This window comes from Prenolepis imparis, unplaced genomic scaffold (assembly GCF_030444845.1).
Source record: "Prenolepis imparis isolate NDT839.2.m4 unplaced genomic scaffold, iyPreImpa1.0 SCAF_2, whole genome shotgun sequence".
NCBI lineage: Eukaryota > Metazoa > Arthropoda > Insecta > Hymenoptera > Formicidae > Prenolepis > Prenolepis imparis.
In genome coordinates, this window is record NW_028141160.1 from 984,436 (window position 1) to 1,010,733 (window position 26,298).

Below are 26,298 nucleotides of genomic sequence, written 5' to 3' on the forward strand. Positions count from 1 at the left end.
ACCTTGGATAATCATTTGTAGATTATATGAAGGAAACCACTATTTTTCAATGCATGTTCTTGTAGCTTATTTCGAGAGCTTTTCAAAACACTATAATAAAGTATTTTTTCATTAAGTACTTTTTAAGTTATGAGACTTGAAGTTTACAGTATTTTGACATAAAATACAAAATATCTTGTGAAACATTCAGTTTTCGGTAATCTTACTTTAATACTTTTATGCACAGAAAAATGAGACCAATTAAATGGTGCAACATAAAACTACATAATTGATTTAAAAAAATATTGCAAATTACATACTTTTTTTTTAATCAACTATGTATTTTCTTTACACTAATTGATTGGTCTCATTATTCTGTGCATAAAAGTATTAAGCTAAGATTACTGAAAACTGAATGTTTTACAGGATTTTGTCGAAATACTGTAAACTTCAAGTCTTATAACTCAAAAAGTTTAATGAAAAAATACTTTATTATAGTGTTTTGAAAAGCTCTCGAGATACAAGAATATGCATTGAAAAATAGTGATTTCCATTTAAGAAATTGAAAGTGACTTTTATGTGACCTACAAACGACTTTCCAAAGTCAAACCAATGACACCATCTAATGTCCCTCTCGAAGTCAAAAAACTTTTGTATGAAACACTTTTCCGTATCTTTCATATTTTTTGAGATATTTACCTGGGTCATTTAAAATGGGACACCCTGTATATATATATATATATATATATATATATATATATATATATAGAGTGTGCGGAAAGTCCTGGAACGATCTAATATTTCGGAAAGAAAGCATTTAACAAAAAATTGTTTTAAACAAAAATTGTATACTGCGTTCACAAAGAGAACGACGCATTTCGTTCGGTTTGTGCACATCTCACCCGACTGATTGCTCATTTTGACCTTTCTACGTCGCCAAACAGATCCTATAAGCCAGACCCGGAAACACCGGCAAAAGGAGCCCACGCGCATTAACTTATTTACAAAGAATAAATTGTGTGCTAGGGCCCAAGAGTACGATGGTAACGCACTGACAATGAGTAGTGCGTTCGAGTCCCCTCACCTGATTCCCACTCTGTCCAAAGCTGCGCGGAGCGTGATCATTCTCTTTGTGAACAGTATAGTGTTTAAAAGAATCCATTTAGCGGTTTGAAACGGTTTGACCTTAAATGGCATTATAAAGGTCATATCGAGGTCATCTTGAATTTTTTAAATGGAACTACCATATTTTTTTATATAAATCGATTCTTTGTAATATTTGGCATAAAAAAGTTATAAGGGTAGGATGGTCAAAAAGTAAATAGTTTACGAGATATTTTATATTTTAATTTAACATAATCTTACAGAAACTGCGAAATATCTAAAATACTCATTTTCCGATTATCTGACCTCAATACTTTTATGCACAATATAAGAGAGGAATCAATTGATATAAGGAAAACAGTTGTTTTAAGAAAAATATTTAACTTGCAACTGGCAGTTATATTTTTTCTTGAAAACAATTATGTGTTTTCTTTACACTAATTGATTCTTTTCATTATTTTGTGCATAAAAATATTGAGGTAAGATCATCGGAAAATGAATATTTTACAAGATATTTCATAGTTTATGTAAGATTATGTTAAATTAAAGTATAAAATGTCTCGTAAATTATTCACTTTTTGATTATTCTACTCTTATAACTTTTTATGTAAAATATTGTGAGAAATTGATTTATATAAAAAAATATGATTTATTTAAAAAATTCAAGCTAAATCCTCTTATTAATATGACCTTGGTAATGCCATTTAAGATCAAATCATTTAAACCGCTATAAATGGATTCTTTTAAACACTATAAATTTTGTTTAAAATATTTTTTTATAAAATGCTTTCTTTCCGAAATATTAAACCGGGACTTATCGCACACCCTGTATATAAATATATATATTTATACATATATTTATATTTGTGTACAGTGTGTCTTGTAAGACATATAACACCGCTTAAGAGTAAATTCTTGAGATTATTTTAAGAAAAATTCTGAATACTAAAATACTCAACCTATAATTGTTTTTGAATTAGAAGCATTTAGAATTAGCGAATGAAGTATCTCTGGATCTGAAGTTCGTGCGTTCAGGTATGATACAACGCACAATGGTAAAACAGTAATTTAACTGTCATTCTTCTTATAAGTATTAATATCGAGATTACATATGCAAAGAGAATGAGTTTTTATTAATATTCGCATAAATACTCTATTTATCTATGCAGATAAGATTTATTTATATTGAAAATATAAAAGAAAAAACATTATATGATACACAAGCTACTATGTCAATCAGCTCAAGTGACATTTGCTTGCATTTGCAAATCTGGTGCAAATTTGCAAATATGCTGCTAGTTTCATATTTTATAAATATTTGTATGTATGTATGTACAATAAAGATTGAGAGGCGATAGTCAGATTTCGCCTTTATCATTGTGCGTTATATCACACCTGAACGTTAGACTACCTCTTCTAATTAAAAAAATATTATAGCCTAAGTTTTGGTATTAAGATTTTTTTCTTAAAATAATCTCAAGAATTTACCCTTCATTTACCCTTATTGTTACGATCTTTACAGGACATCCTGTATACATATATAAAATTAAAACATTATTATTAAAAAATAGATTTTTCAATGTAAAACATTATTATATTCTTTATTATATATGTATATACAGGGTGTCCCCGAACTCGCGGATCAACTCTCGTGGGTAGATTCCTGGGATCATTTGGAGACGATTTTTCCTCAGCGAAAATGTCGAGGGAGGTCATCATTTTTTGCATGTTCCCAATTTTTGTCATCATGTATCATTGTAACTAAGCCTTATATTAAAATTTTATTAAAGTAAACTCTATCTGAAATTAACTGAAGAATGTGATTTTGTTAATATTTTATTTCCACAAGGCTTAGTTTGTGAAAAACTCTTTATTTTCAATCGCTTATAACTCGAAAATTATTGGTGCCTCGACATTTTCGCTGAGGAAAAATCGTCTCCAAATGATCCCAGGAATCTACCCACGAGAGTTGATCCGCGAGTTCGGGGACACCCTGTATAATTGTTTTCTCTTTTATATGTAAACAAATCTCCTATCTTGCATTAAAATTACATCATATCGTATTACACTTTGAATGTATATATTCTTGTAATGCACATGCTGCATTTGGATAACGCACACAATATACCACAAATAAATAGATTGGAGGAAGCGGAAGTGGTGGGCACTTAAGTTATGTAGGTGGTCATAGAGCTCCACAAATTTATCCGACACCGTCTCCTTATCATAATCCACAACTAGCATTTTTACCTCCCAGCGCACAGGTAAGTAGATATTTATATTGGAGCAACCTCTCATTCTCTCATGCGTTTATCAGTGAATTAGTGATCACAATCTGTAACATTTCTCCTTAAATCATTGTGCAGTTAAAATCGTGTGTATGTGTAGGAGCTGAAAACACCACTATCGCTGAAATCTACCAGTGCAGTGACAACTCGGTTTGGCGATTTAACTTTAGAATCTCCGACTCCAGTAAGAAATACAGAGACAAGTTTTACTCAAAACTCCGATTCTGAATCACAAGTGGCAAAAATCAACGCTGTATTTCCGACAGTTTCTGATACGCATATTCGTCTTTTACTAAAAAAGTAAGTTTCTTATGCAAATTATCTGTTAGCAAAATTTTCCATCTGAAGTTTAGTTACTTTTACATTTGCTACATTTTCATGTACGTAATAAACATTAATATCAATACCAGTGTGTGAATATGGAGAAAGATGAAATATATCAATACTAGTATTAACATTAACCTATACCATGTACACGAAATCACATTGTTGTAAATACTTCAAGTACATTGGTTCAGTTTATCCAAGTCTTCAGCTACTATTCCCCTTAATTAGCACTATAAACAGACTTAGTGCTAAGTCGACAGCCAATGTCTTTCAGATACCATAACAGAGCAGCTTTGGTCATGAGTGCCCTTCAAGTGGAAAAGAATCCTCTTTGCGCCCCAGGACCGTGTACACCTGTAGGAGTGCATTCAAATTATACAATCCCGAGATGGCGTCTACCAGCTCATACTATACATGCAGCACTAACATTGAGTCCGCCTCGCGGAGTTCGGCCAGCCCCTAACTCCCCAAAAATGAAACTTAGGTTTAATCTATATATTCATAGTTTCAGTTTCTCACCACCCAGTCTGGATGCTAGATGTTGATATCGTATTTTGTGATAATTTGAAAGAAATATCAGACAAAAAACATTGTTTTTTTTGCATTGTTATATTATTGTTTGGTATATTTCATATATGTATATATATATATATGTATATATACATATATACTATATTATTATTAATAGTATTACATAGCGATAGCATGTATAAAATCATAGATTTCCTTGAATTATTTTTAGGCATTAATTAAAATTCAAAAATTTATAGTAGATTAGCCGATTTTTAAAATAATTTATATCATGCACGATAGCAAATGTTAATATTAAGTAATAGTTTAATAGAACAATAAATTTATTGTTATTAATCTCGCTATTTTAATTTTTTATTATTACTTTATTGTTTTTAAGAAAAAAATGTAAAAAATATTTTATTTGATTAATTATACATAATTTTGGGTAACTATTATTCTGATTTTATTTTAATTTATAGTTGTTTCCTGGGTTATATTACACAGTACATATAGATGTTAGATGAAATTTCTGTTATTTAGAATATAGGTTAGTTTGTGTTTTATATTATTTGCATACCTTTTTGTTTGTTGTTTAAATTGAAGCTTATATTATTTAAAAAGTTTTTTTAATTGTTTTGTGTTGTATTGTTACAGATGAGAGTAAGATTTCTTGCAAAAAGAATAAAAGAGTTGCATGCATCTTTTTAATGTATTATTATAGTATTTATATCATTTATAATAAAGTAGAATTATACGCGTTTACATGATACGCGTATACACACACACACATACACATATAATTTTTTATTTTAAATCATTCTTACTGCATTTACTGAGAGAACGTGCATCGGCTCGGACGAAAACTCATCCGTATCGGGCAGATCTCCGCTCATAATCTCCCCCTCCACTGCTTGTGTAATTTGTCAGTGCTTGCAATGGCACCAGGCCCGCGAAGCATTATTGGACCGCCGGTATAGCATATATTCGTGCCTGAGTGTGTATTTAGGTATACGATACTGATAGTGCCGCCATGCTCTCCCCACTTTGCCTGTTTATGCGCAGACTGATGCATGTTCTCTCAGTGAACGCAGTATAACTGTATGTCACTGAAACTATTTATTTCTAAAAAAATAAAAGCTATAGGATTTTTCTCTTTTGCAATTGCATTCTGTAATTAATATGGTTTGATTATAGATGTACACATGTGTGCTTTCGAGATTTAAAGTTGTTTTTATTTTTTTAAATAAAGAGAAAAAAATATAACTTTTATATGTATATACAGGATGTCCCATTTGAACTTTCGGGTTGAAATTTCTTAAAAACCATCGAAAAATATTTTATACAAAAGTTGTAGGATTTCGAGGAGGACATCTATAGTTGTAAACATAATCTTATTCTAGGTGGAGGCATTTTCGAGATTTTGAGGTGATCATTACTTTTTTAAACGATTATCACTCTATAATTTTCTTACACTATAATTTTCTTACTTTAAATCGATTTCTCGTAATATTTGGCGTAAAAAATTGTTAGAGTTGAATAGTCGAAAAATGAATAGTTTATGAGATATTTTATGCTTTATCCTGACACATTTTGACAAAAAATATGAAAGATCTCGTAATATATTCATGTTGTAATAATCTACCCTAATAATTTTCTGTGTAGAATAATGAGATATTCATTCATTTTTCGACTATTCAACTCGAACAATTTTTTACGCCATATTTGGCGTAATAAATTACGAGGAATCGATTTATGTAAGAAAATTATAGTGGTTTTTTTAGCTTTGGAAATTTATGGATGCGCAATATAAAAGAAAACTTGGGTAACTTTGTTAAGTAAATACTTATATTTGTAGTAATAAAATGCACACGTTTAGCCTAGACAGGAAAAAACGAAGAAGTGAAAAAACGCACCAACTTAAAACTAGTGAAAACCAAAAATAACTAAAGGAAACAACCATGTTTACCAAAGAAGAGAGATAGAAAATAAAAAGACATGAACAACTAAATCTGCCATTTACTTCTAACAGGTTTCGTTTAAAAAAGTAATGATGATTACGAAATCTCGAAAATGCTTTCACCTTGAATAAGATTATGTTTACAACAAGATTTCTCGAAATCCTACAATTTTTGTATAAAACATTGTTCGATGGAAACCTTGGTTTTTAAGAAATTTCAATCCAAAAATTAAAATGGGACATTCTATATACACAGGGTGGTCCTAAAATACTTGAGCAAAATCAGGGATTGTGGATTGGGCTCGTCATAAAGGTGAAAAAAGTTCTTATGAACATTAGTCCAAAAACGCCTTTTTCAAGAGTTACGACTCATTTAATTATTAATGTTGTGTTTTTAAAATAAATAACACTTTGTTTAAAAGCATACTTTAATATATATATATTTTTGCATAACTTAAACTCTTATGTAAAATATACAGGCTCTTTCCTTTTATGGATCGAAGACTCTCTCTCTCTTCTTCAGAGCGCAGCGTCAGAAAAAAAAACTCTAGATTGGAATATGACTACATAGTCATTACCAACAAAATAAAAAGAAAGGAACTAAACAGATTATCAACAAGCTATTAAATAACTCTGATGTGAAAAAGAAACGAGAACTTCAACACTCTCCCTTATTTAATAGTTAATTAACTCCCATATTACATATCTGTTGAAATCCAATCCCAAACAATGGCTTAGTTAATATGTCCGCGAGTTGTTTCTCCGTATCCACTTTTGAAATTGTAATTTCTCCAGCAGTCATCAGTTCGCGAACAAAGAAATGTCTTATACGAATATGCTTCGTTCTTCGATGAAATTCTGGGTTTCGAGCAAGTCGAATCGCAGCTTCATTACCAACTTGTAGATCAGGAGCTGCATTCAACTGATCAAGCTCCGTTAAAAGTTTTTTCATCCAAACGATTTCTCGAGCTGCTTCACTAGCTGCTACAACTTCAGCTTCTGTTGTGAATATTGCCACTGAAGTTTGTCGTTGACTGATCCATGTAATAGGTGCGCCGGAGTACAGGCAAAGTACACCTGAAGTCGATCGTCCAGTGCCAAGGTCACCTCCATGATCTGCATCGCTATAGCATTGTAAGATACCCTTATTTGTATTGGCTTTATAAATAATTCTATGGTCAGTGGTGCCTCTTAAATAGTGAAAGATTCTTTTAACTTTGATTACGTCATGTTCTTCAGGTTTTTCAAGTTTTCTTGTTACTACACCAACGGCATATGCGATATCAGGTCGAGTCCCACACATTAAAAACATCAGGGCTCCAACAGCTTGTCTGTATGGAAACTCAGTATTAAGTGAACTTATTTTTGCGTCATTGTCCTTAATAATTGGAGTCGTAACAGCCCTGCAGTTGCTCATACCAAACCGTTCTAGTATTTTCTTGGTGTAGGTGGTTTGACTGACTCGTATAGAGCCATCTTCTTCTCTGTTGATTTCTAATCCCAGAAAAAACGATGCAGGCTTTGAAGTAATTTTGAACTCCTTCTTGAGATCTTCAATGAATTGCTGAAGTTCGTGCTCACTGTTAGCTGCAATCAAGCCATCATCAACATAAAGGACGAAGAAAATTTTATTACAACCTTTTTGCTTGATAAAGAGACAAGTATCGGCTTCGCTCTTTTGAAATCCCAGTTTGATGATGTAATCGCTGATTCTTTCGTTCCAACAGCGAGGCGCTTGTTTCAGACCATACAGGCTTTTCTTCAAACGACATACTCTGCTCGAACCGTCACTATATCCCTCAGCCTGCTTCATAAATATGGTTTCTTCTAGATTACCATAGAGAAAGGCTGTAGACACATCTATCTGGGCAAGCAGCATATTCTCATTAGCAGCAACACTTAATAGTGTCCGAATAGTAGATGATCTTGCTACAGGACGGTGAAGGTTTGGTCGAAATCAACTCCTTTCTGCTGTGAAAAACCTTTTATTACAAGCCTTGCTTTAAATTTATCAATCGCTCCATCGGCGTTCGTTTTTACTCTATAGATCCATTTACAGGGAATGGCTCTTTTTCCAAAAGGTAGATCCAAGCTCCAAGTTTGATTTTCTTGAAGAGCTTTCATTTCTTGATCCATCGCTTCTCTCCATTCATCCTGCTGATCTGATTTTATGGCTTCGGTGTAAGTTTCTGGTTCTCTAAAATCAGCTGAAACATATGCTACATAGTCTTTAAATTTTTCCGGACATTTAATTGTAGACCGATTACGCAACTGTCGTCCAGTTGTTTCGATGTTCTTCTGGAGATCACTCTCAGGTTTCCTAATATGTTCTGTGTCCTCTTGAGTTTCTTCTTCTTCAGAATCTTCTTCTTCTATACTCTGAGTGTCAACCTCAGACTGTTCTTCTGTTTGAAGTTCTGAATCTTGAGGTTCTTGATCAGGAAGATTTACGTTCACTGGAACATCTACTCTTTTCCTCTGAATCAATGTCTTTTCCTCAAAGATGACATCTCGTGATCTAATTACCTTATTTTCTTCACTCAAAATCCGGTATCCTTCATTGTGATCATAACCAAGCAGAGTTCCTTTCACGGCTTTTCGATTCATTTTCTTTCTTCGTTGCTTTGGTATATGAGTATAGCATGTTGATCCTATAATCCGCAAATGTTTTGTACCTGGTTTTTTACCATACCACAGCTCATATGGAGATATCCCAGAAATATTTGAAGGTCCTGTCCGATTTAATATGTATGACGCAGAATTTATCATCTCGGCCCAGAGATTTTGTGTAATATTCCCATGAGCATACATTATAGCTGTCTCCACGATGGTACGATTCTCTCTTTCGCTGCAACCGTTCTGTTGTGGAGTGTAGGGCATAGTAAGACGCTGAATGATTTCTTCGCGTTGAAGAATCTCTTTGACTTGTTTGTTGTCAAATTCTCCTCCGTTATCACTTAAGAGTTCTTTAACAACATGTCCAACAGTCTTTGTTTCAGCTATAAATTGTTTTAATTTATTTGCAACCTCAGATTTTTCTTTAATGAAATAGATGATTCGAAATTTTGTGTGGTCATCTCTAAATAATACAAAATAACGATACCCAGACATTGAATTCTGGAATGGACCACAAACATCTGTATGAATGAGTTCTCCCGGTTTCATTGCTTTCTTCCTAGTAGCAAAAGGAAGTCGATGAGCCTTACCATAAATACATCCTTCACATAATTCGGTCCAATCCCACGTTTATTTGTAATTCCTTGTCTATTATCGCTTTTACATGTCGCTTGTTTTGATGTCCAAACCTTTCGTGATATAATTGAAGCAAATTTTCTTTGTTTATTATATTTACCTCTGCCGGAGAGTTAGGTTTAATACATCTCATGAGCAATTTAAATAAGCCTCCAAAACGATCACGTATTCCCACTAACTTTACGTCTTGACCAATTTTAAGCCTGCAGACTGTTGATGTAAATCTGCTTTTTGGATTTTTGTCTTGTGCTGTAAGAACAGAAAATAGATTCTTTTGGATCTTTGGTACATACCATACGTTTTTCAAAGTAAATCTGTGTCATTTTCCATTTACTGCTGCTTCAACATTTATTGCACCCTCGCCAATAGTCTCGATAGTACTTCCATTTGCCATAGTAATTGTATGTTTTGTTGAAAATGGCTCAAAGGTCTTGAAAAAGTTGTTGTTGTTTGTAACATGACTTGTTGCTCCGTTGTCTACATACCAACCGTCATTGTCGCAATCCACAGACATCACAACTGACGTTACTGTTAGAAGTGTCATGTTTGTTGAACATTTATCCGACGAATCAGCAGCTTCTAGTTTGCTTGATTTTGGTGGTTTCCCATCAGCTATCCATTTTCGACAATTCTTGATCACACGATTAGGCTTTTTGCAGTAATTGCAAATAAGTTTCTTTTTCAGCTTTAGTTCTTTTGACTTTTGCTTTGAAGATTCAAGCGCAAGAACTTCTTTAGATTCATTTTCAACTCCTTTGCTGGACAAAGCTTTTTCATAAGTGCAAAGTTGATTTGTCAAATTATCAACTGTTCTGTCATTTTTTGACATAAGCATCCAACTGGATTTGAAAGAAAAATATTCTTCTTGCAATGTACCTAATATTTTGCAGATCAGAAACAGATCAGGCAGTTCTGGATTATTTCTAGCATCTCTACTCATTTCCAGTTTCAAATCATTCCATAAATTTTTCAATTTAGACATATGCGTAGCAACATCATCACCAGGATGCTTCTTGAAACCAAAGAATTGCAGACATAGATCATAAACTTTGTCTTCAGCCACACCGTCAAATAGTTTATGAAGTTCTGTCCATACTTGTCGAGATGTAGTTAGACGCATTACCTTTTGTAAAGTTTCTTCTGACATATTTGTTGTCAAAACAATTAATGCATTGCTGTCAGCTTTAAGAAATTTTTCCAATGCATTTTTGTATGCATTTCTTTCATCAGCAGTTGCATTTTCTGGTAGTGCATTAGGTTCAACTAACCTTCCTTCGACAACGTCAAGCGCTCCAGAAATACCTCGTAGACAGATGCTTGCTTTGTATTTCCACGTACTCCAGTTCGATTTTCCTTCCAATTGACCAATATTTATCAGTCTTGTAGAATCCATTGTTTGGCATATACAACGGATAACCTCAATACACAGATTGATTTTTACGTGGACCTTTGTTCTTTTTGTGCAATCTATTCTATTGCGTATCTGGGCCCATAACCTGTTGTGTTTTTTAAATAAATAACACTTTGTTTAAAAGCATTCTTTAATATATATATTTTTGCATAACTTAAACTCTTATGTAAAATATACAGGCTCTTTTCTTTTATGGGTCGAAGACTCTCTCTCTTCTTCAGAGCGCAGCGTCAGAAAAAAAAACTCTAGATTGGAATATGACTACATAGTCATTACCAACAAAATAAAAAGAAAGGAACTAAACAGATTATCAACAAGCTATTAAATAACTCTGATGTGAAAAAGAAACGAGAACTTCAACAATTAATACTTGATTCAGAAAATGGAAAGCCATGAAAGGAAATAACTTTATTTACAGACATTGTTGTCTACCGTTAACTAAAACACACGCTTTTATTCGTCTAACCATTGAATTTTTCATTTCTACTAATGTTTAGCGATCTCGGGAGAATAAGGGATCGAAATTGTTGTGTTTTGAATTCTGAAGTGTTACCTCATGCAGATCACTCGATTAAGCTTATTGAACATCCTAATTAATAAAAAAGCACAAATCATAGTAAGTACGATCAAAATTTTGAAAGTATTTATTCTTCGAAATTAATAATTAAATGAGTCGTAATTCCTGAAGGAGATGTTTTTGGACTAATGTTCATAAGAACTTTTTTCATCCTTATGACGAGCCCAATCCATCCCTGATTTTGATCAAGTATTTCAGGACCACCCAGTATATTAGAGAATTATAAAAAAAAAACTAGTACTTATTAATAGTAAGTATTAATTTTTTTAAATTAAAATTTGCTATATTTTTTTACTTATTTCTATTTATTTTTATATAAGTATAATATTGTACCTACAATGAGCAACTGCACGTTTTTTCAATTACGATTTTAGAATTATTAGTAGTAATATAGTTTTTTATATTATTAAATTTTTATTTTATTATTATTAGACATAAAAATATTGATTTCTAACAATATTTTGTCACTGTAGCATGACGTCATATTATGTTCAGTTTTAATTTAATTAAGTTTGATTTAATTTCTGTTGACATAAAATTGTGCCAACATGAAGTGTTTAAATTCTACTTGTTTTATGCCAAAAATTTTTGCTTAATTTTTGAAAACATTTTTAATATGACAATACAGTGTAAAAACGTTGATAATTCTGCTAAATATATAATTAATATTGACATTTTTATAAAATAAAACATTTTAAGAAATTTTATTTGAATTACACAAATATATAATATATCAGATAACCGAAGAACTCTAATTTTGTCTAGCAATCATGCTCATTTTCTACTTTCTGCCGACATTATTTAAAACGGTTATTATATTCGGCTGCTGCCAGAATTTTGCTAACATAATATGTAGCACACATTTGCGATACATGCTCTTAACAGATTTTTGTTTATCTAGGATGTAAGTAAATTATTGACCGATACTATCACATTTTTTGTTAAGAAATAAGCATTTTTTTCTTTTGATCTTTAACACATACATTGTTTTTGAGAATTTTCTTATAATTAAGTCTAATATTTAGATTTTTTTATAATAAAATACTTAATAAAATTTTGACTTGATATAAAATAAATTTAGCAAAGTATATTTTACGGCTCTGATGTATACAAGGTAGACATTTTTACTATGTATAGCTTTTGGTTTCTTCTTATTATTTTATACTTAATCACTATGGATACTCATACAAAGAATATTTTGATATTTTCAGGTTTTTCTTTTTTAAGAAAATGTAATGAATATATTGACATGTTGCGGTATTGTAGAGTTTTATCTTTAATAATGACATCCGAATGGTAAAGTTTTTCAGCATAATTTGCTAGACAAAATTAGAGTTCTTCGGTTATCTGATACATTATCATTATATATTTGTGTCATTCAAATAAAATTTCTTAAAATTTTTTATTTTATAAAAATGTCATTAATTATATGTATATTTAGCAGAATTATCAACGTTTTTACACTGTATTATCATATTAAAAATAATATCTCGAAAACAATGCATTTCTTGAAATTTTGCCAAAGAAAAAAGATATTTATTTTTTGACAAAAATACATTAGTACCTTTATCTTACTATAGGACACTATGTATATTATAGTAAATACGAAGATTTTTAGTTTTTGTGTGTTTGAGAATTGAGATAGAATTTATCAAGATTTAATCCCCTACACACGATCCAATCTGCAGGGATCCTGCAGATTGAATCGTGTGTAGAAGGTTTTAGTTTAATATGGAATAAGCAGATATATTACACGTATGAGCAAGTTAATGGCAATTGCAAGAAAATTCAGCGTCCGTCGAGAAATTTTTTTTTTAAAGATAATGTTCTAAAAATTTAGTCTATTGTCAACTTGTTAGAGAAATTAGATCTTTTTTATCCAATGCAAGTAAGTAGGGACGAAACACAGATCCATTCAATCACGTTTGTTCAAAACAAAAATTTTGATAAGTGTCTACTACAAATTTTTATCAGTAAAAGAAACTACTAATTTAGGCCGGTATTCATAGTCCGATCTTATATTTAAGATCATCTTAAGTCTGGTCAGAGGTTGACTTAAGATCCCATTCAACCAATCAAATGGCTGCGTAGCATCTCAAACTCGGACTTAAGACGATCTTAAATATAAGATCGGACTATGAATACCGACCTTAGACAGACTCTTTATTTCGATTATGTTAATAGATTATCAGCAGAATTGTTATCAACTCTGTTGTTATCAACAGAGTCTACTGACATAATCTGACAGCACATACAGATATCTTTGATAGATCGCAAAGAAATTTTCAAGAAAAAATTCAGAAATATATTGAGAAACAACATTTTTAGCATTTATAGCAATTTACAATCAATAAAGGAATCTGCACATAAAAGGATATTTAATATAAATCATATTATTCACGTGTATAGAATTTAGTAAAAAAAAAAAAAAAAAGAAAATAAATAAATTTTTAAATTACAATAAATTCAGTACAATTACAATAAATCAGATAAAAATTGAAGAAAGATTTAAAGGATATACACTACTAAAAAAAAGGGAACATTTTTCATATTTTAAACTTAGGATATTTTTAATTCACTGAAACTTGGTAAAAAATTATTGTAAACAAAAAAGGCATTTTGAAGCTTGAAGTTTCAATTGTAACACACTTGACGATTTTTTTGACCGAGTTACACGATTTTGAAACTAAAGCTATATTTTTCAGAACAAGAAAGATATAAAAAATTTTAAAAATCATCAATAGCACATTAAAATTGAAACTTCAAGCTTTAAAATGCTGTTTTAATTTTGTCTACGATAATTTTTTACCGAGTTTTGACATCATTTCTAAAAAATAAGTTTCAAAATCTTTAACTCGGTTAAAAAAATCGTAGAAAAATAAAAAGAATTGCGTTTGGTAGCCAAAATGCTGTAGTTTTATACAACTTGAGTTGAATTTTTTCAGAAATATCTTTTTTTCGAATTATACAAAGTGTCAAAGATACGTAATTTTAAGGAACTAAACAATGTATTCTCTTTTAAAGCTCCTGGCTCTTCACCGACCATGTTAAAATTGTGACATCAGAGGCGAGAAAACACATATTAAAAATTCTTATAGCGTTTTGGAATAAAGCAGGTTTGATCGATCCGAGAGTGATTAATGATGTCAGTGACCAATCACAGCCATTTCTCTGAAAAATAAACGGCTGTGTCAATCACGTCATTAATCGATCTCGGGTCGATCAAACTTGCTTTATTCGAAAATTTATTAGATGCCATTTCGAAATAAAAAGATATTTCGATGAAACGGCACTTTAGATGGTTTTAGCATACTCTTAAAATATCTCGAAAACTATCTTTCTCCATTTATAATAAATCAACAGCTGTAAAATGACTGTAATATGAGGCCCAGTCCGTTTAGTCTTTGCACATGCGCAGTCATTCCGCATGACAAAGTCTGATATCACGATCATTTTACGGTTGTTGATTGACTGTCAAGGGAAAAGAATAGTTTTCGAGGTATTTTAAAAGTGTGCTAAAGCTATCTGAAGTAGTGTTTCATCGAAATATCTCTTTATTTAAAAATGGCACCTAAGAATTTTCAGCGTGTGCTTTCTCTCTTCTGACGTTACAATCTGTCATGGCCGCGGCGAGGACCTAAGGAGCCTTAAAACACAGAACAGGGAAGATACAATTTTTTAAAACCATCAATAATTAAAAGGATTTAGTCGTCAGTCGATGTTTATTATTTATTCAATAGTTATTAACAAAAGAAAATTATTAAATACCATACAATATAATTTCAATGAATGATGAAATACCTGTATAATTATTGTAAGTGTGTGGGCGGAGCAGATGGGGGCTGCGCCTCTCCCCATGCAGCCCCACCCCGAAAAATTCTAACCTAACCTAACCTAACCTAACCCAACCCAACCCAAACTTAATTTCAGTAATTTCATTAATTTTAAAACTAAAATCGCCGAATGTTTTCAGTATGACGAGATTTGCATTTATAAAAATCCACATAGGTTTATAACTATCCACGTCTGAAAGCACCGGATGATAGATCTCGTTTTGTATGCAAAGTTGCAAACCTATGTGAAATTTTACAAAAATAAACCTCGTCACATTGAAAGCATCGGCCAACTTTCGACCGACAACTAAATCTTTTTTAATGTTATTCGTGGTTATGAATTATGACTTTGACAACATTATATCAAAATCAAAGAAAGATTAAAGAAAGGATCGAGCATTTACCCGAAAAAGTGAAGCCAGATAACCGTACCAATTTAACTATGACGTCATAAGTGACATCACATAATGGCGCTAAATTTACATGTTCAATTAATTTTGTGTATTGCACTCACTTCATGTACTATTTTACATACATTAACATATATCCATGAAATGACGTAAAGTCCGTCATTACTAACAAAATATGACGTAGTCGGCATCATCCCTCACTCTCAAAAATTCAGCAAATGCTCTTTCCTTTACTCTTTATTCAATGATCAAAATCAAAATCAAAATCAAAATGTCATCCGTGATATTGCCGACTTTACATAATTACTCTTTTTTTGTTAATAATTTTTTAATTGACCGACAATTAAAATCTTTTGGATGTTATTCAGGATCATGACCTTGACAACATATGTCAACGTCATTCATGAGGTTGCCCACTTTATGCATAATTACCTTACTATTTTTCAAAAATTATTTTTTATCGAAAAATGTTTTATCCAAAAGTTGTAGGATTTAGAGAGGGTCGATACAAAATATTGTATGCGTGTTTTCCATACTGTGCAATCGATATAATATTGATAAATTAATGCTAATAAATAAATCAATAAATAAAAAATTATTAATCAATAAATAATTAATAAGTAGGATAAAAAGCCAGTAAAAATTCAAATTTTTCTCTTTAAAGTGCGTTTTGATGGAACTCGATACGATAATTTTTCGCTGAGTTATGTTAATACATATATTATGTCAATAATAATTTTTTAACATTAATAATATTTAATAATATTATATGTAAGGTAAAGAACAGGTTAATTAAGAGCCGAGCGCGGTAAGAAAGGCGCAAATATTTCGATTAGTATAGATTTATTTAGTACGTTTCGGTCCATGGATTTGGACCATCTTCAGCATCTGGTAACATAATATTATTACGGACCACAGGTTGAATAATCATGAATTTGATTAGGATAATATACAGATCTTGGATGAAGAACACATATATAGTAGGCGTTTGGTGTCGGAGATGATCTTTATAAAAAGACAAATGTATGGTTGGAATCTTCAAACTGACATAGAAGGACTACATTATGCGTATCTCACGACGGTGGAAAGTCTATCCAAAATTTGAAATTGCTGCGTTCTTAACCTCGATCTAAAGTTTTAATTACTGCACTCACTGGTCATGTCTGTAATAATTTATTTTGAAATTACCGCGTTCTTTGTGCGTCATTGCTATGTAACATAGCGTTTTACTTTGCTTTCTTTTGTTTATCAATGCGCAATGTCAAACTCTTAACGACATTTTTAATTCCATGTGTGTCAGTCGTGCTTTGCCCTTGTGACTCTCGACTGTGATTTAGTTCTGATAAAGTGAGTCTTCCTTTTTATAATTCAAGTTCACTGCTTATTTATATCAAGTTACATCTTTTACATCCGCGTTGCTTAGGATTGTAAATTCGTCATGGATTTACCTCACAATATCCGAGGATACTCTTCCTTTTTGGCTGGAACCAGAGGGAGGCTCACTGCATGTGTCATTCTTTTTATTCTATCTCATGGTTGAGGAACAAGCACTGACACACTATCGGACGAATTAATTTTATTATGTATGTAATCGCTTCAAAGTCATCGCTTTACTTATTATTGTTACGTGTATATTTGCATTCCATGTCATATGTCTTTTCTTTTTTTTGTTTACTGTAACCTTTTTATGTTACCAGATGCTGAAGATGGTCCAAATTCATGGACCGAAACGTACTAAATAAATCTATACTAATCGAAATATTTGCGCCTTTCTTACCGCGCTCGGCTCTTAATTAGCCTGTTCTTTACCTTACATAATAGTTTTACTATTAGAGCCTTTTTTCAAAATTTTTTATTAATAATATTAATAATAATAATAATTTATTAGTTAAATTATATTTTATTCGTTACATATTTATTTATTTATAGCATATTTATTAAATCACAAATCATTATTGTACATTGTTGTACATATACATTATTATATGATAATGTTGAAATATAATGAAGAAAACACGCACACAATATTTTGCTTAGCATTAATGAACAAAATGCGAAATGCGTGGCTATTAAGTCTATACATGGATAGGTATCTAAACATAGTCTGTGATTGATTAACGTTAAACTTTTGTATTTGAAAAACTATTGCTTGAAATAAACATTTTTTTATTACTTAATTTTTCTTTTTTGCTATATTTTAATTAATTTTTTAAACTTTGAGATATTTTATAAACTTATTTATTTTAAAATAAATTAAGCAATAAAAGAATATTTATTTCAAGCAACAGAAAAAACTTATTTATTTTAAAATAAGATAAAATTTTAAGCATGATAGTAATGTGCATGTGCATTGTGTTCTAAAAAAGTTTAAATAAAAATGAATGTATAGTATAGTTCATCATTTGTTAAGATACAGAAAATTTTTAATTACATATTTATTTTTAGATATCAGTCACACATATCTCTCAAGTAATGTTAATTATTAATTCTTTGTGTGTGTATGTGTGTGTCATATACATTATTACTTTACTAATCTATGTATCACATTTAATTAACAAATTACGTATAAATAAGATTATATTAGATCATTTTACTTTAAATATGATGAGTTATATATGTAATTTATGTGTATTTCTCGTTTATCAAAAATATATTAAATATGTATAGAATGCATCATGTTTGTATATTATATACACATAGTAGTAACATAATTATATTAAAAAATTATATGTTTGAAATATGTGTACAGGTATCTGAAAAGTATATTTCCAAATGTGGACGAAACAATATTATTGGATATATTAGAACAGAGTGATAACAATGTGCAGAAGGCATCTGATAAACTAATCGATTTAGGATATGAAAAACGGAATCCTACTTTTCCTCCCAAGGCTGTAACAAAAAAGAAAGAAGAAGAACAGGTAATGAGTTTTATATCATATATTATGTTATTTTTCTGATAAAGGAAAAAAAGGTGAATATTTTAATTAAGGCTCCCGGGTCCTCGCCGCGGCCATGTTAGATTGTGACGTCAGAGGCGAGAAAGCACACGCTGAAAATTCTTACAAGGGACACTCCTGCGGTGTTACCTCTGTATTTTATATATAGGTATATATAAAAGTGCTTATATTTTTTAATAGTACTCATCCTAATTATCACTACCATGGTATATGCCATTCGCTCTCAAAATGAAAAAAAAGGAAAGAAAAAAGGTCGAAAATCGATATTCAAAGTGAAATTCCAGCAGCCCATAAACAAGTTATTCAGACGATACTCACGCGAGTAACTCATACTAATTGAAAGATCACATTTAGGACTACAATATTTGTTTTAGACATCAATCGATATGAGCCTAGAGAAATGCACTAGAAGGCGGAAAAATTTTTAAACTAAATTATTTTTATTTAAATAAATGAAAAAAAAAGAAAAAACGATGTGATCTTTTAATTAGTATAATTGATACTTAGGATGAGTACTATTCAAAAATATAAGCACTTTTAAAATACAGAGGTAATACCACGGGAGTGTCCCTTGTTAGATGCCATTTTTAAATAAAAAGATATTTTTCGATGAAATACTACTATTTCAGATGGTTTTACCGCACCTTTAAGATATCTCGAAAACTTTTCCCTTGACAATCGATCAACAGTCGTAAAATGATCGTGATATATCAGACTTTGTCATGTGGAATGACTGTGACCTAATATTACAGTCATTTTACAGTTGTTGATTGATTATAAAGAGAAAAAGATATAGTTTTCGAGATATTTTAAGAGTTTGCTAAAGCCATCTGAAGTGTTGTTTCATCGAAATATCTTTTTATTTCGAAATGACATCTAAAAATTTTTAGTGTTTTTATAAACACACACTAAAATTTATTAACATTTATAAATTTGTATTTTTTTTGCCTCTGACGTCACAGTTCCAACATGAGGCATGTTTCGATATACACTGCCAGTACTGAAAATATACATATAATATACGTAACGTAAGCTATAGATTTTCAGTACTGGCAGTGTATATCGGAACATGCTCATGGCGAGGAGCCAGGAGCCTTAAGCTAGTTCCAATGGCTTTGACCTTGACCTTGACCTTGACTACGTTATCAGGTCATGACCTTGAGTAATCTTTAAAAGATTTCAACTGTCGCCATATGTCAAAGTCAAGGTCATTAGGGTTTCGTTAATCGACATATTTACAAAAAAAACTTGTTTTTTAGATGAACAATGAGCAAACTGTACCTACACCTCCTCCACGCATGAAAAGTGTGGAAGAAAAGAATATATGTATGTATTTTACAGTTTACATTAATTTTTTTTATTTACTAATAAATATATGAAAAAAAAATTACAGTGAAAAAGCGTTTGATGGAAAAATATAAAATGGTACCAGATCGAGTGGTAATGCTTGCCATGGATAGTGTAGATTATGATGAAGAAAGAGCAATACATATATTAGATATAGTAGTAGCAGAGGAAGCTAGTCGTCCGCTATGTACTTCTAGTAGTCAAAGGTAATATTTTATTTTTCATTAATATACAAAATTGTATATATGTATATACAATTTTGTATATTAATGTATTTTTGTTTTTTTCTCTTATTCTGGTTATATATAAAATATTGCAGCAGTAAAAGTACCGAACGAAAAGATAGTCCGCCAGTGATGGAAGCTATAAAATTGACTGTTTCTCCAATTAAAAAAATAAACAAGGATGCAGAGACTAAAAAGTCGAAACGGTCGAAAAATAAGACTGAGATACCGAAGTAAGACACAATTGTTTAATTGTATTTAAAAAAAATATTATTGTCTTATAAACGAGACCACGCTTTCTCATTGATTAATTCTATTTAGTCTAGAAGTCTTATTCTTATGCTTTTACATATATGGACTTTTGTAAAACTGGTGATACAATCGGAAAGAATAGTGAGATTTTATGTAAAAAAATAAATTGAAAATACAGAATGCTTTTTTTTCATGCAAGAATTAATTCCTTTTTAGTTATACTACTAGTTATTAAATACTTTATATAGTATATATGTATGTATGTATAAAAAAATTATATATATTATATTTATTAATAATGTTCTTTATTTATCATTAGAGTTTCACGTGGAACTAGTACTACAGAAGACAAAGAATATAAATCCCCATATTTAATAAAACCAATCGGATCAAACTCGGATTTAGTAAAAGGAGCAAATAATGATCTACTATTGTATGTTGAAAATATTATTAAGATATAATATAATTACTTACATTACGTAATATCTTTATAGATATTAAAAAAAAAAAAAAAAAAAAATTTAGGCCAGATTATGCGCCATGGTCGGGGCCAGATGCAAGTTTGCTGTCCAAACAACCATTTTCAAGATCACTTGCGATGGGACATGATGCGAGTTTACTTTCTACAAATAATTGCCTCGCTAAAGGTCCGCAGTCCGAATTACGAAAAGGACCAATAAGGGGATTAGCTCAAGGTTCCATCTATTCCCAAAGGAATGTAACCAATACAGAGAGTCGTGGTAAATGAAACATGTGCAATTGTTTCTTTCTTTCTCATATTTTTACATCTATTAAATAGTTACATATTAGATTTTTATTTAGTTGCAATTGTGTAATTGTATCGTTTTTTGGAATATCGTTATATGTGTATGTGTATACATATATATAATTATACACATATATAATTATTGCTTTGCATTATCGAGACATTATAATCCATTAATTTTTCTGCTATTGGTTTAGAATTTTAGAATTCTTAATTTAACCATTAGAGAAGAATTGCGTAAAAATTTTTTGTAAACATAAAGATTTCGTTCTAGAAAACAATATGTAATATATCAAAATACAAATAATATTTATAATATATCAAGAAATTTATCACAAAAATATAACATTGGTTTTGGAATATTATAATGTCTCGTGATGCTATAGAATTTTTTCAGGTTTTTTCGAATTATGTATATTAGTATATTTTTAGGATAATTAAGAATTACGCAAATTTAAGATCAAAATTAGAAAATTTAAAATAGTGAATCCTATATGACCATGGTGACTATCCCAAATAAATATAATTTTTGCATTTTACAGTAGAGTCTCGTTAATTTTGGTCTTAGGGGCAAGAGAAGTGGAAAATTTTTGGAAAAAAAAGAACATTAAAGAATATCTCTTCACCATAAAGTGAAGCTGTTCAATTGTGTACTTGCAGATGCGTGCGCCATCTAGTGGGTTCATTATGACATGGAAATGGTATAACATTTTAGGGCTAATTTCACCAATGTCGGTTAACTTTAACTTCCGGTTAAACTATATGTTTGTCTCTTTTTAATGAACGTATCTGAAAAGAGACAAAGATTTAATCGGAGGTTAAAGTTAACCGACGTTGGTGAAACTGGCCCTTAAGTGTTTATGACAAGCACACGTGTGGAGAGATACCAAAATTAATTTAAGGGCCAAATTTAAGAGAATTCTACTGTATATATGCATTGATCTGCATCAAACTTGTTATTTATAAGTTTTTAGGTATTTATATAGATTTCATTGACTTTATAAATAAAGATCAAAATTACAAATTTAAAAGGAGCGCATATTCAATATGGCGGATTAAAATATTTTAGATTCGCGATTTTTAAATTTGTAATTTTAATCTAAAATTTATAGTCAGCAATTCTAAAAAAAAACTTATAAATATCAAGTTTAGCATATAGATCATTATGTATTATGCAACGGGAAGAGAGGGAGAGGAGGGATATAGTAAGAATAGATCGAGCATTTCACATGTTCGCGTTGTTTTGATGGTGAAGACAGAAAAGATAAGATAAAAAAAGGAAAGAAAATATATTTAATAATGTTTGTTTTCTCTCTTATTCGCGCTTGCGCAATGACGTTTATAGAACTTGCATGATTAGATGCTCAGCAATTCTGGCTATTTCTATTTTTTTTTATTAAAGAGAGTTTATGTTTTTTCTTTCATTTATGTTTTTTTTCTCTTTCTATATTCTTCAGATTACGTTATTAATTGTTTGATCTATGATCTATCTATCCTTTTTATATATCTATATGATATATACAAAAATTAATAACCGTCGATATTGGATCTGCCATTTTAAATCTTGTAATTTTAAACTTATAGATATGTAAACTCTTAAAGATATGTATTAATCAACAATCTCAAAAATTTTTAGATGTTGCAATTGTGCATGAGTTAAAAAAACATTTTCTTTTTACAATCAATGTTACAATGTCTTTGTGGCTCTTTAAAAGTTTAATAAAGATTTGTTTTATTGATTATTTACAATATATATATATATATATATATATATATATTGTATATATATACATACAGTACCCTCCATAAGTTTGGAAACATTCTATAAAAGTATACAATATAAAAGAAATACATAATAAAATCGATTCGTTTACAATATATACTCGTCAAAAAAATTATCACAACACGTAATTAATATCAAAATTTAGCATAAATTCAAATAAGCGTATCTCCGCGAAAAATTGTCGTATTTCAAAAATTTTTTTTTTGTTTTAAAGGGTAAAGTTTCTACTTTAAGGAACTTTCATTCGATTTTGATTTTATTCTCTCCCCCTTTCTCCATCCCTTTAAAAGAAAGGACGTGTTTTTTTTTCAAAAAATTGCATAGTTTGACGTACTCTACGGAGTGTACTAAATTTTTTCCGCAAATATCATCATTACTATCGTAAAATATGGATTCTCTACAAATTTAAAAAAAAATTGAATACCGGATGACCTCTTGCAGGCGCTCACGCATATTAATGCAGGCTCTAATTGTGGGTTGCAGAATTTCGAACCATATTCGATGTAGGACTGCTTCCAATTGCTGGAAATTGGTTGGTAGTCTTTCAAAATCATGCAGCCATCTTCACATAAAAGGTCATCCGAAGACGAGGCAGAAATACACAATTTTAAATACGAACATATATCCCTCCCCCCCCCCACACACACACGATGGGCAAAATCCGACCAGCAACTTCCCCGTAGTGCCCATTGGATAATGCTAATGTCGGCGGTAATTGAATATATAGGCAAAAATGCATAGGTAACTTTGATACGCCGTAACTTCGCGAAAAAAAATCGTACGGTATTCAATTTTTTTAAAAATTTGTAGAGAAAAGTCCATATTTTACGATAGTAATGATGATATTTGCGAAAAAAATTTAGTACACTCCGTAGAGTTCGTCAAACTATGCAATTTTTTGAAAAAAAAACACGTCCCTCCTTTTAAAGAGATGGAGAAAGGGGGAGAGAATAAAATCAAAATCGAACGAAAGTTCCTTAAAGTAAAGACTTTACCCTTTAAAACAAAAAAAAATTTTTTGAAATACGACAATTTTTCGCGGAGATACGCTTATTTGAATTTATGCTAAATTTTGATATTAATTACGTGTTGTGATAATTTTTTTGACGAGTGTATTTATACCAAAAATCCGCGCAGATCGCTGCCGTGCGACTTTATTTGTAAAACGTAGGATGTTTCCAAACTTATGAAGGGTACTGTATGTATATATATATATATATATATATATATATGTAAATTATCAATGCAATAAGTATGAATTAAGTTTCAAAAAAATAATAAAATAAATTTGTTTATTATTTTTTTTGAAATTTAATTGATACTTATTGCATAAATTGTTTATTTCGAAAACGCCATAAATGAGAATTGTTTAGCATTAATAATACACGCGGACGCATAAACGGTGGTATATTATATTTTGTGTCAAAATTATTGATTTATCTCATATTGAAAATAAATAATTCATATGTAAATTCAATCATCTTATAGTTAGTAAGTTTAATGAATGTGTATAAGGCGCGAAATTTGAAGAAATGCGGCAGTGTTCATACCTCAATAATAAAAATTTTTTTTATATATAATTTCCTGACTATTGTCAGTTAAAAATGAGAACTTTGCAAATAATGGCATGTATGATTTTTTATTCTTTATGTGTAAATATAATATGCATCTTTATAGACGTTAATTATTATTAATACATTACATTATTACTAATATAACGTATGTGTACATGTTTGTGTTGCGTACGCGTGTAGTATATGTACATCTTTTATATTATTTTATATAAAAATAATCTATAATAACATTTATTGTAATGCATTTTTACATCGCATATTGTTATGTAATTAAAAAAAAAAAAATGTTAAAAGGTTAAAAAGTATTTCTTTTTATTTCAACGCTTTTCTTTTAATTATCTCTTGAGTTTATTAGCGTAACATAATTTAAATGTTTTAATATCTGATTCTTAAAATAAGATAAGCATTTATTAATAATAATAGCTTATAAATAATTGATAACAATGAACAAGGAAAACGGCTATTTGTTTCAATTCTTTCTTGTTCACATAATAAGATCTTTATCTCTTCTTGATTACTTTTGCATTTTAACGCAAAGAATAATTACATGTTTATGTTGTTTTTCTATTTTAAATGTTATTTCTATCAGTGCGTGCGTGCGTGCAGAATATTTTAAAATTCGTACAAATAAAAAGATTATAAAAAAAACTCCTTGAAAATTAAATAATAAAAAAATATTAAATGTTATAGACAAAAGATACATGTATATACATGTTTTTCGTACGCGATGGTAAATTAATGATAGCCAATAAATTAATAAAGAAGCGTAATAGATAAAATAAATTTTCTTGAAGTCGTCGAAATTATATTGCTAGTATTATAAATTACGAAGAAATATTTCCATTATAAATCCAAACTAATATAATAATATTAGTAATAATCGCACATATACAAGAGATAGTTTCATTAATAACAACTGTTCTAATTTTCTCTAATTTATACATTTTTTCTAGAATATTTTTTTAATTCGGAAGGTTCCTGAGTACTCGTCGCGGCCATGTTAGCATGTAATGTCAGAGGCGAGAAATACACGCTGAAAATTCTTGCATGCCATTTTTAGATAAAAATATATTTTGATGAAACACAACTTCAGATGGCTTTTTAGCATACTTTTAAAATACTCCGAATTTTTTTCTCTTGACATCAATCAATCAACAATCGTAAAATAATTGTGATATCAGACTTTGTCATGTGTATGTGCAAAACTAAACGGATCAAGCTTAATATCACAATCATTTTACAGCTATTGATTGATTATAAAGGAAAAAAGATAGTTTTTGAAATATTAAAAAAATGTGCTAAAGCCATCTGAAATGATGTTTCATTGAAATATCTTTTTATCTAAAAATGGCACGCAAGAATTTTCAGCGTGTTATTTCTCGTCTCTGACATCACAAAATTCCAACATGGTCGGCGAGGACTCAGAAGTCTTAAGCAATTTTTTCATTAAAAAATGAAATTTTTGAAATAATTTTACTATTTATTTTGGTCATCATCAATTATAATATATGTAATTTAAATTATATATATAATTTATATTATAATTATATAATATAATTACGCTATAACAATAGCAATTCATAGATATATAAATAGATAACAAAATATTGATATTAAAATCAATATAATTATATTAAATTAATATAAATATTAAAAAGATTATATTACTTTTAATTATTTCTTCTTCATTGTGCCATGCCCGGTCTTCCGGACGTCGGCGATCACCTTAGCAAAGGCTTCT

General features: G+C 30.1%; 2 protein-coding genes across 2 annotated transcripts in view; one reads left to right on the forward strand and one right to left on the reverse strand.

Moving 5' to 3' along the window:
• LOC145948359 (uncharacterized) overlaps window positions 1–1,188 on the reverse strand; it is a 2,292-nt gene extending 1,104 nt beyond the window's left edge. Inside the window, exon 1 of the mRNA XM_083058062.1 lies at window positions 1,064–1,188. Within this exon, the coding sequence (XP_082914188.1) occupies window positions 1,064–1,188 (125 nt within the window). The remainder of the gene's footprint in view (window positions 1–1,063) is intronic.
• Window positions 1,189–1,768: 580 nt separating this feature from the next.
• On the forward strand, window positions 1,769–22,911 carry LOC145948369 (uncharacterized). The gene is made up of 12 exons (XM_083058069.1): window positions 1,769–1,777; window positions 2,064–2,138; window positions 3,225–3,347; window positions 3,472–3,671; window positions 3,973–4,182; window positions 18,401–18,572; window positions 19,871–19,937; window positions 20,005–20,164; window positions 20,278–20,415; window positions 20,754–20,867; window positions 20,960–21,174; window positions 21,743–22,911. The coding sequence occupies exons 1-12, from the start codon at window positions 1,769–1,771 to the stop codon at window positions 21,754–21,756; spliced, it is 1,497 nt and encodes a 498-aa protein (XP_082914195.1). The 3' UTR covers window positions 21,757–22,911.
• Window positions 22,912–26,298: the final 3,387 nt, after the last annotated feature.

Coding starts and splice junctions, on each gene's coding strand:
- LOC145948369 (XM_083058069.1), top strand. Junction 20,165..20,277: donor TGTACTTCTAGTAGTCAAAG/GTAATATTTTAT, acceptor AAAATATTGCAG/CAGTAAAAGTACCGAACGAA. Junction 20,416..20,753: donor AATAAGACTGAGATACCGAA/GTAAGACACAAT, acceptor ATTTATCATTAG/AGTTTCACGTGGAACTAGTA.